Raw genomic sequence first — 10656 nt, 5'->3', positions numbered from 1 at the left:
GGCTCTGAGCCTCACTACTTTCATCATAATTCCATACCAGTACAAATGAGCACTACAAGGACTATGAAATAAGCTGAGAGCATTTCCACAGGAACTTTAAATGTTTAATATGGAAAACTACAGAACATTCACGAGGTTTTTGTGTAGCTGCACATCTTCGATGAGAACAGACACAGTGACATTCTGGTGCTCAGTCACTGCCAAGAAGCCACTTTGTACTTCACATTGGCAATAAACAGGCAGAAGCAGTACTGTGAACCGATGAGGCTCTTCTGATGGACTGTGGAAGCAGATGGACAATCACTCCTGCATTCACTTCAGCTTGCTGAAGAGTTTGTGGGCAACCTGAAAAGAAGACAAAGTGCTCAGTAACTGACAGTTCTCCCAGTACAAAAGGGCTGGGAACCATCACAGCTTTACCACCAGGCTCTTGGCTCTCCAGGTCACTGATGCACATCTGCTCTCCTCATTTTTTTGCAACAAGTTAATTCCAGCAAACTAACTAGATTTCTTATAAAGCTTTCAAGCTTGAAAAGGTAAGTCATAGAGTTAAGGTTGGAAAAGACTCAGAGATCACCCAGTCTAACCTCAACCCATCCCACCATGTCCACTGCCCACATTCCTCAGTGCCACATCTGCACAGTCCTGGAACACCTCCAGGGACAATGATCCCACCACCCCCCTGAGCAGCTGTGCCAGCACATCACAGCTCTTTCTGAGAATAAATTTTTCCAGACACCCAACCTGCACCCCCACTGGCACAGCTTAAGGCCGTTACCTCTTATCCTATCGCAGTTACCTAGGAGAAGATGCTGACCCCAACCTCCTTTCAGGGAGAAAAGCGTAAAGCCCACAGTTCTTAAGAACTCCTGCCACGACTCAACAGCAACCCATTTTTACACCTAGACTGAAAAGCCGAAGGCCTTTCAGCTCCCAGCACCGTTGAGATGTGCCACACGGCAGCGCTGCACTTACGCAGTGGTCCCGAGCATGCAGAAAGTCGAAGAGCTCCTCCGTGCACTGCTCCTCTGTGTGGGACCGAGAGGACACCCTCGCATCGCACAGCTCCAGGCGCTCCCGGGCCTTCACGCACTTCTCCGCCTGCTCGCAGTGCTCCCTGATCGTGGTGAGGGGGTCCTGCGGGCACGCCATAAGCGCGGAGAGCGGGGGTTTACCTCTGATTTCCTCGTCTTCAAAGCCCGGATGGCAGCCGGGGCCCGCAGCCCGAGCTCGCCGCGTGTTCCCCGGCCCTCCACCCCACTCCCCGACTCACCACCAGCTCCTCTTCCTCCTCTTCCTCCTGCGGACAAAGCAAAGCACAGCCGTTACCGCCCGCCCTGACACCGGGCCTCATCCCGGCTCGCAGCGCGCTCCCCGCGCTCCGCCCCGCCCGGCTCCGCTCACCTCGGGCTCCCCAGCGTGAACAACGGTGTCTCGCAGCCCCATGGCGGTACGAGAGGACTAACCAGGGTCACCCGCCGGAAGTGCCACTCTCAGCTCCGGAAGCGGAAGTGATCCAAAAGCGCACCCTGACTTTTTCCCGCCCTTAACGCTTCCCCTCCCAACATGGCCGCACCCCTGACCTCCTCAACATGGCTGCCGGTTTATGTTTTTCCCCCCCCCCCCCCCCATCTCCAGAAATCACAACGCTGTAACCGGGCGTTTCGCCCTCACTGTAGCACTCTGTCTGCTAGCCCACGGTCGCTATGCCGGCCTGCCCGGCCCTAGCGTAAGAAAGGGGAAACCCTTTGCCACCTTCTCAAGATGGCTGCCCGATCTTCCTCCCCAACCCCCTACAATGGCGGTGGAAGCAGGGAGGCGTGGCTCGTCCCTCCCAAGATGGCGGTGCCGAGGGACGCGATGTCGGCGGAGGGGCTGCGCAGCCTGCAGGCGCTGAGCGCGGCGGCTGTGAGCCGCAGCATGGCGGCCCTGGAGCCCGACGTCTGGGGTAAGACGCGGGGCGGCGGCGGCGAGGGTTGTTGGGAGCGGGACCTGCCCGCACGCTGCCGCCGTCTCCTTCTCGCTCTCCGCAGCGCTGCCCGGACACCTCCTGCGGGGTCTCCTGCCGCTGCTCTCCGTGTTCCGTCTGGAGCGAGCCGAGGCTGCCGCGCGGAGAGCAGGTAAAGGGGGGTGGGGGACGGGGGGCGGGCCTGGGGGGGTTCTCTTAACCCTGGAGGGATGCACCCCCAAACCTGGAGGGAGGTAACTCCAACCCTAGAGGGATCACAGCCCCCCAAACCCGGAGGGGAGGGATGCACCCCAAACTGAAGGGACCCCAACTTAATTGGAGACAGGCCCAACCCAGAGGGACGCTCCAGGCAGGAGCACTAGGCGTTAATTTGATTCACCTTCAGCCTTTACCTCATCGCACTCTGAGGGATAAATGTAGAAGATATTCCTCGTCCTGCTGACCCTGCATCCCCCCTGCTTCCATTGCCTGCCCTTGCCGGTGGGAATGCTGAGCAGGACTTCCAGCTGGGGAAGAAGGGCTGAGAGCACCTGGTTTCATTTTTCAGGGCTGTCCACGCAGCCCATCTGGCGCAAGCTGTGGGATGACGTGATGAAAACCAGGCCTCCCAACTCAGAGGTGAGGAAACTGCGTTGACACCCAGGTTCTGGTTTTACTCAAGCATGCCACGTCTGTTGAGCGCTGCTGGCACTTACAGGTGTTTGTAGAGTTTGGGACCAAGGCGTGGCTTTTGTGTAAGAATAATTATGGGAAATAAGCATCTATTGTGAGAAATGCACTGTACGCAGCCTTCCTATCACTTGCAGTAAGCGTGCTGAAAGAATAAATTCTGCCTTTACAGATGCAGTTTTTAGGGGGAGAAGAAGGTAAAAACAATATCTCGTATTGTGGTTAAGCACACACGAGCAGAAACTGCTGATGTGTTAGAAAACACAGAAGAGAGGGAGTTTTGAAAGAAGTATTTTACATGTGAAAACCGAAGAAGCTCCATCGATTCAGCATCACAGAAGAATGGTCACCATGGCCTCTTGGGAAGAAAAGTCCTGATGGTGTGTTCTTTACTTGGCAGAAATGTGATTTAGCTTTGGTTTCAAACTACTGAATATATATAAATTAGGCCAGAGCAGGATGAAAAGTTAACAGTGGGAGCAGCACCGTATTTAGAACAAATACTCAGAGGAAGGATGTTGAGAATTAGGAAGCTAACTGTTCTAGCTGTAGCTTCATTGGATACTGCATTTACCTGTGTAATAATTTGATTCAAAGAGAGTGAGAAAGATGGTGGCTGACTTTTTGTTAACATGGCCCTGTTGAGTAGTTTTTATCCTGGTTGACTCTAAGGTGATTTAATTGCAGAATATACCCTGCTGGAGGAAGAAATTCTTTGAAACATTCTTCTCAAATGTTCTTCACGGTGTCTTGGATGTTTCCTCCGACTGGCGTCTCAATGACCATCATTTCTCACCACTGCTCCACAGCTCACCTCATGTTAGCCAGCTTACTCTGTGCAACATGCTGCAGGGCGCAGTGGAGCTCGCTGCAGAGCACAACCAAAAAGTTCTTGAGAACCTGGCTGGCTCATTGCGGATCCTGAAGTTCCAGCACCTCCTCTCCTCTGACCAGTCCATCAGGCGTTCACTGGTTTTACTCCTTCACCGGCTGATTCACCATGGCTCTGTTAGCCATGTGTCCATGTGTGCCTGGCCTGTGCCTGACACAGTTCTTCTTGTTCTCATTTTGAGCATGAGTGCTGGGTTTTGGCGGTCAGGAAATGCTCTTACATTTAACAGCAGCCTGTGTGGCCTTTGCAGAGAGGAGGGCGATGCTCAAAGCCAGAAGTCAACACAAGATCAACGTGAGAAGGGCTGCTGCAGTGAGAGGGAGTGGAGTGATGGTGAGCACCAGAAGGAATCCCCTGGGGCTCTGGAGAAGGCCAATATGCAAGCAGAGGTGAATGGATCGGTGGCTGGCGCTGGCCGGAACACTGCCCTCTCTGGACTGAATTGTTGTTCTTTGGAGAACCAAGCCTGTGAGGAGGCAAACATCAAGGTATCCTGTGAGCACAGGAGCGGACAAGGAGGCTCTTCTTGCTTCTCAGAACAGCTGTCCCATCGCTCTGTTCTTCGAAAGTCACGCAGACGGATCAAATCTGCGGTAGGGAAGAAACGCCGCTGCCTCAGACGAAGCAGGGGACTTTGTGCTGACCTGGATGACCTGTATGATTTTGTTTTTACTGTTGCTAGAGAGGACAGCTCAGTGTCAATTGACCAAAACACAATAGCAGAGGGACAAAACGCTGATAACTGGACTAGTTCCTCCACAGGATCTCTGTGCTGTGGCCACGCTGGCTGTAAAAGAAGAGGAGGGTCCACTGGGATCTATTCTTTAAAAGCTGCTCGTCGCTTCCGAAGTGTGTCCACGCTGGAGCTGTTGTCCATTCCTTTGACTGGTGACACGTGTCGGACTCTGAGTAACCTGCTAAGTTCCTGGGTGTCTCTAGAAAACCTGGTTCTGTCTTACAATGGTTAGTGGTGTGAACAGGATGTTTCCTTTCAGCTGTGATTTGGTCTGATTTATTTTTTTACTGAAACAAGTGTTGTAAGAGTATTGATTCCTGATGTTGTGAATGGCATTAGCAGAGATGTTCAATTAGAGTGAGGACTTGCTCGAGTGCTACAAGACAGTCAGGAATATGAGAGGAATCTTTATGTCTGAAATGGTGCTGAGATGAAAACAAGCAGCTGCAAAAGCACAGCACATCAGGGGTGGAGAAAGGAGATGCAATGGAAGCCCAGTAGGATCACAAGAACAGATGGGGTGGCCCAGAGACAGAATGGGTGACAAATCAAACTCTGGTCAGATACTGGCTCCTCCTTTGTGGGGAGCTGCGGCCTGAGCTTGCAGGTTTTTCCAGGAATGTTCAAAGGAATCTGCTGAGCATTTGTCCATGTGGATGCACAAACCCATTTGGGTGAGAGACAGGATGAATGACTGACAATGGACAGTGGTGATATGCAGAGAATGCAGCATAGGAAGCTCTGTGGGTGTTGAACTGAGGAAAATAGGCCTGTGATAATTTTGTATTGCTGTTGGTCTGGACACAGATCTGTCACTTACTGGTTTTGTATCTTTAAGTGCTGATCTTTGCAAAAGACAAGGCAAAACACTTAGAAGTCAAACTGCATAATTCTATATCCTCAAAGATATGATGGTCCATGCTTGCAATATGGATTTCTTCGTTTATCTGTGATTCAGTGAAAGGCTCCTGGATTAATTTTTACTAGCAGCAGGAAATAGAATTACAGAATGGCCTGGGTTGAAAAGGACTATAATGATCATCTAGTTTCAACCCCCCTGAATATACTCAATTTTGGTCTTGCATCCTTGCATCCTGTACTGTAGCCATGTGGGACATATACAGAGTGACAAAGTCCAGGTAAAACAGAATTCTTTTTATTCTGACCAGTCTGATTTCTGAGTAACCCTGGAATAGGGTGTTATACAGTTGTAACGAATTTTTTTGGCAGTGCCAGGTCCCAGGAGAAGTGGACATTTGCGTGCTGCTCTGCGTTTCAGCAAATATTTGTACAAAGACAAATGCTAGCAATGAGAGAGAATGGGCCTCATCTATCTGAAAACAGCCTGCAGCCTTGTGCTGAAAGACTGTCCAGAGAAGGAGAAGAACCAGATCTCCATCTCCTGTGTATAGTTGGTCCTGTAACTTAAGCATATATGGATAGAGTACCTAGGAGGAACCTGGGAATTTAGCCTTTGACTCCACTGCTTGGCACTGGGCTGAAAGTTCCACTGTCGGTATAGCTCCAGCTGCAGGTGCACCGGTGTCTGTACAGACACACCTAACTCCTTTCTCTACAAATGCTGTTCCAGGCCTGGGTGCTAACATCTTCTGCATCCTCTCTGGGCTCCGGGCCCTCTCCCAACACTCAGACTGCCGCCTCCGTGTGCTGCGTGTGAGCGATGTCTTTTCCCACATGCCCTGCATGGAACTTGTTCGCTGCATCCTGAGTGTCCTTCCCCGGCTCCACACACTCTCTGTCAGCTTTGACCTCAAAAACCAACTGGAGGGAAACAGGCCAGATGGGAATCCAAGCTGCAGTAATGCAGAAATCCCAGGTAGGAAACTGATTCTGAGCAATGAGTGGGAGCGGCACGTAAATGAGAGCTGAACTCTGCACTGTCACAGTGGCATGTAATTATGTGATTACAGCCTCCCCTTTCTGATTGAGATGGTGATGTGCTGTCGTTCCCAGTCTATGATGCGCTCTTGTGGAGCCTGAGTCTTTGACAAAGCATCTTACTGCTGCATGCCAACCTGATACAGCACAGCTTTGTACAAGGCTGGGCCTAAACTGCTAGCCATGACTGTCCATGCAGCCCACAGGCAATGTACCCACCAGGTCTTTAAATTGTTTAGGAGCTTCTGCTCTTCCAACCTAAAAGATAGAAGGGCACACAGATTTTTGGTTGCTCCAGGACCTAGCTATGCTGAAGACAGGTACTCCAGACCAATCTCTTTCTTTTTTTTTCCTTTTTTTCTTGTCTTAGAGTGCTGCCTGGAGCAGCTGGAGATCCGATTCCCCAGGGAGCCTCTGCACACCGCATTCCTGCTGCCAGTGCTTAAGGCATCAAAGTCCCTTCAGCAGTTGTCCCTTGACAGCGCCACACTGCCTTCATCTCTGGAGCTTGGGCTCCTTTTGCAGGCACTCAAAGGTACTCTGGTAACGTGTAGCTAGTATCACTGTGATACGTGGAATAACTTCCTTGCTGCAGTCTCCCATCCCTGGAGCATCACTGCTTGTTTGTCAGTTAGCTTGGACTCTGCCAGGGCCTATTTGGTTAGCCCTCGCTGGCAATTCTGCTGTGCCCAGCTTTAGTTTGGCAGCGTTTCCACTGCACAAGCTGCTGGGGCACATCTGCCAGCAGTCCTTAGTTGTTCAGGTTCCTGAGCCTCCTAAACTCTAAGCTCTTTCACATCCATGTATTTTTAGTTTGGAACCAGCTTGGGTGAGTCTGTTCTTTCAGTGCAGAAATTCTTGGAATTACCTGAGAAAAGAAAATGGGTGCCAGCCATCCCAGTTTCTCTATTGGACATGTGGATGACCCTGCACAACAGGATGGTTTCTTTTTAACTATCCACAGTCCAGCAGTTTAAGCACTGTACAGTACAGTTTCTGGGTGTTAGCTGTTAGTTACATCAGTTGTTTTTTTGTTTTGTTTTGTTTTTTATCCTAAGACCAGACAGTACTTTACGTGAGAACTTGTTTTGCTTTTAGAGTGTAATCCAAACTTGAAGAAGCTGAGCTTTCATGATGTGAACCTGGCTGACCACCAGAAAGAAGTTCTGCTTTTGCTTCAGGATCCCACGCTACAAGGTACAGCAAACTCCCAGGCACTGGTGCCTGGAAAGGTGCTGCAGCTGGCTGTGCTTGACTGGCTGGTTGACGTTTAGGAGGTGGTATTTGGATGTGCAATGTTATGCAAAAAATCAGGTGTCCCAAGGATAGACCTGTAGGTGCTGGAAGAGTGTGTGGAAGTCTGACTCCCTGTGCTAGCAGGGCAGAGAAGATGAGATGCAAAGTTGGCACATGTTTTAGGGGAGAGTCCATCAACTTGGCTATAAAACAAAGATTTTTAACCTGCAGAGCAGATCAGCTTTTAACTGGGTCAGCTGGCAAAGTCACCTCCCTGGTGTGAGGATTGCCATCTTTATACTGATGGAATGACAGTGCTCTCATACGTGGTCTGCTGCCAGGGAAGCTTTGTTCTTGCAAATAGATTAAAGTCTGGAGCTGTCTGCAGGATGTAATTGTGGAATAATTAAGCACAAAGGGAGTACTAACATGTACTGACAATCCATTTCTTCCACAGAAATAACGTTCTCTTTCTGCCGGCTGTTTGAAAGCTGCACTACTGAGTTTTTGTCAGAAATAATCAATACAGTAAAGAGAAATTCATCTTTGAAGAGCCTCAAACTGCCTGGGAATCGCCTTGGTGCGTACCGTAGATGTCAGCCTTGACTTCAGACCAGCTTTGCAGGGGGTGCCTTCAGGGTTGTAGTTGGGAGCATTGCCTGCCCGTGATCTTAGTGCTGCACTTTAACATATGGCATGAACAGCAGCAACTTTGTCACTTAGTTCACCAAGCGAGGGGGGTGAGGTAACTTTTTTACAAGAAGAATTTCAGCTGCATTCAACAATGTATGAAGCACCCAGGTGCCACAGTTGTTTACCTCTGTGGCAAAAGCAGGTATCAGCATGACTCCAGATGCAACTGAACAGTGAGTGATCTGCTTCGGGTGCTTTAACAGGAACAGACCCAGCAGCAGATGCATCACCATGCATTGACCATTCAAATATTTAAGATAGATGCAAGCTGGGAACTAACAGCTGCATTTCTCCCCTCTTAGGGAATCACAGGCTGGTTGCCCTGGCAGACATTTTCTCTGAAGATTCCTCCTCTTCCCTTTGTCAACTGGATGTCAGGTATTCTATTGCTCTAAACACACTGAATATGCTTCAGGATGTCCAGAGCTCAGCTGGGCTCAGAACAGCAAGAGAAGTCTGAGCACAGATTTTTTTTCTTTGCTTAAGAGAACCCATGCACAAGAAAAGCTTAGAGAATGCTGCAGTGAGCACTTAAAAACCTCAGGGAACTCCACTAAGGCCAAGCTGTGCTCCCTGAGGTGTTGCACTGTCACATCTATAAATGAATCAAAGTTCCATCTTAAAGCAGCTTTCATTTTCTGCTCCCCTGGGAGGCTCCTCCTTGCTCTTAAGGTTAGAACTAATGTATCTACCTCCACTTACTCATAGCCATCAGCATGAACAGCTCTGTTCCCATTGCTCCAGCACAGGGAGAGCACTGTCATTCCGTCAGATCCTGTAAATGCTTCTGTATTCCTTTCATCTTCTTTGGTTTTCAACCTGAACTACTGCTGGTTTTTCTGTTTTTTTGGTTTTTTTTGAGCCTGAATGGCCATAAACACAAACAGTAACCTTCACAAAGCAGGTGGAGGGTGGCGTTTCTGCAATACTGACTGTTTTACTTGATTTTAATCCCATTTACATCCTAAAGGTTCAGCTTATTGGGAGTACGCAGGCATGAGAATCTAACCATAGCCATCCTTTCAGCAGTCTGGTATCCTGAAATTGTCATCTCCACTTGGCTATTATGTGCTCTTCACAAGAGTAAATCTTGTAAAACTTTCTATTTATGTATCTATGCAAGGGAAATGATCTTTTAATCTGGAAACATGGGGATCTGACATCTCCTCTCCACACTAAGAGAGAAATGATCCCTTACTGCTGAGGGCTGCACTGGGAGCTGTGGAGTGGGTCAAGCCCCTTGGGTCCAGTCAGCTGCTATGAGACTGAAGGGCACTGACAGGAGCTTGAGTCCAACAGGATTTTTAGGCCATAGTGAGGACTACTCCAGTCATTTATTAGGAACTGGAAGAGTAAGTTTCATGGTTTTCTCCCATAGTTAAAAAGCTTTTAAAAACTTCCAGCCCTTTATATTGTTGTGTTTCAGGAGGTTTTTTTTTCTTCCCAGTTTAAATTAATGGCCCATTCACACTCTGTATGGCTGAGGGAAGTTTGCATTGAAACATCCTCACTTAGACAGCTATTAGATGGAGCAGTAACTGCTCAAATTAGAGCCTAGACTCTTAAGTGACTTTTTTTTTTGTCCTTCTTTTTTCTGGGCAGCTCAAATTGCATCAAGCCTGATGGGCTCCTGGAATTCACAAAGAAGCTGGAAGGCTACATCCAGCAGAGAGGGGGGAAGATTCAGTTCACCCAGTTAAGGCTCTTTCAGAATTGGCTGGATCAGGATGCTGAAACAGCTCAAGAAGCACTGCGGCGTCTCAGAGCAGTGTGCAGTGTGGTCAATGACTCGTGGGACTCTTCTCAGGCCTTCGCTGACTACATCAGTGTCATGTAAAGGACACAGGGCAAGAGAAAGCTGAGCAGCTTGAACTAAAACACTTGAGTCCATGGCCACTAAAACTTATCTCAGCACAGATAGGGCTCTTCTCCTCCCAGTTCAAACAGGGAACAGTTCTTGTCACTTTTCTGTTCCTCGGGAGAGGTACACAGTGAAGTGATGTAGGTGACTATGTGGGTATTTCCAGTTCAACTCTTATCTTCTCCATTTAACTGGGACAGACACATGAAATAAGCTTCTATGATATCCTGCAGACCTCTGGACCAGGGTTTTTGTACAGATTTCATGTTGGTTTACTCAACATCATATCCATAAATATCTCCACCTTTAGAGATTGTCTGAACGTCGACCCTGACCAGCACACCTAGGTGGTGCAGCTTAGGGGCGCTGGGGTTGAAGAGGATGACATCCAGAGTTCCCTTTCAACCTCAGCCATTCTGTTAGTCTGTGATCCTTCAAATAAGAACTTCTCCCTCCACTTAAAATGAGTAGGGGAAAAAAAACCAACAAAGATCCCCACTTCAACCTTTTGTTTACCTTATAAAAAAAGTTGCATACCAAGTACTCTGCTGTTTCTTAGCAATCATTTATCAAGGTATCTGGGAAAAGCACTGGTCTTGTCTCATCCACTGTCCGCATCTTTTCTTCAGAGGCTTTGAATAGTTGGGTTTTTTTTTTTTTTTGGTAACATTTTTATAATAAAAACAGAATTAAGACTCAAA

General features: G+C 48.6%; 2 protein-coding genes across 3 annotated transcripts; one reads left to right on the top strand and one right to left on the bottom strand.

The window, feature by feature from the left end:
* Positions 1–82: 82 nt before the first annotated feature.
* Positions 83–1509, bottom strand: LOC122181364 (cytochrome b-c1 complex subunit 6, mitochondrial). The gene is made up of 4 exons (XM_042873817.1): positions 1405–1509; positions 1274–1300; positions 976–1137; positions 83–345 (listed from the first exon to the last, which is right to left on the bottom strand). Exons 1-4 carry the CDS (start codon positions 1444–1446, stop codon positions 313–315), a joined length of 264 nt encoding a protein of 87 aa, XP_042729751.1. The 5' UTR covers positions 1447–1509; the 3' UTR covers positions 83–312.
* A 330-nt stretch (positions 1510–1839) lies between these two features.
* LRRC41 (leucine rich repeat containing 41) lies at positions 1840–10636 on the top strand. 2 transcript variants are annotated; one of them, XM_042873627.1, is made up of 10 exons: positions 1840–1948; positions 2034–2120; positions 2517–2587; positions 3326–4493; positions 5858–6103; positions 6536–6700; positions 7264–7362; positions 7859–7981; positions 8397–8472; positions 9697–10636. In XM_042873627.1, the coding sequence occupies exons 1-10, from the start codon at positions 1840–1842 to the stop codon at positions 9929–9931; spliced, it is 2379 nt and encodes a 792-aa protein (XP_042729561.1). In that variant the 3' UTR covers positions 9932–10636. The 2 variants fall into 2 exon arrangements, with proteins under 2 accessions (XP_042729561.1, XP_042729562.1); XM_042873628.1 differs by lacking the exons at positions 7859–7981; positions 8397–8472 and having other exon boundaries at positions 1888–1948; positions 9697–9888.
* Positions 10637–10656: the final 20 nt, after the last annotated feature.

The sequence above is a fragment of the Lagopus leucura genome, unplaced genomic scaffold (assembly GCF_019238085.1).
Source record: "Lagopus leucura isolate 7727_CA_CO unplaced genomic scaffold, USGS_WTPT01 Super-Scaffold_100009, whole genome shotgun sequence".
Lineage (NCBI taxonomy): Eukaryota > Metazoa > Chordata > Aves > Galliformes > Phasianidae > Lagopus > Lagopus leucura.
The sequence above is the reverse complement of the archived record's forward strand: the minus strand, read 5'-3'. Positions and strand labels throughout refer to the sequence as shown.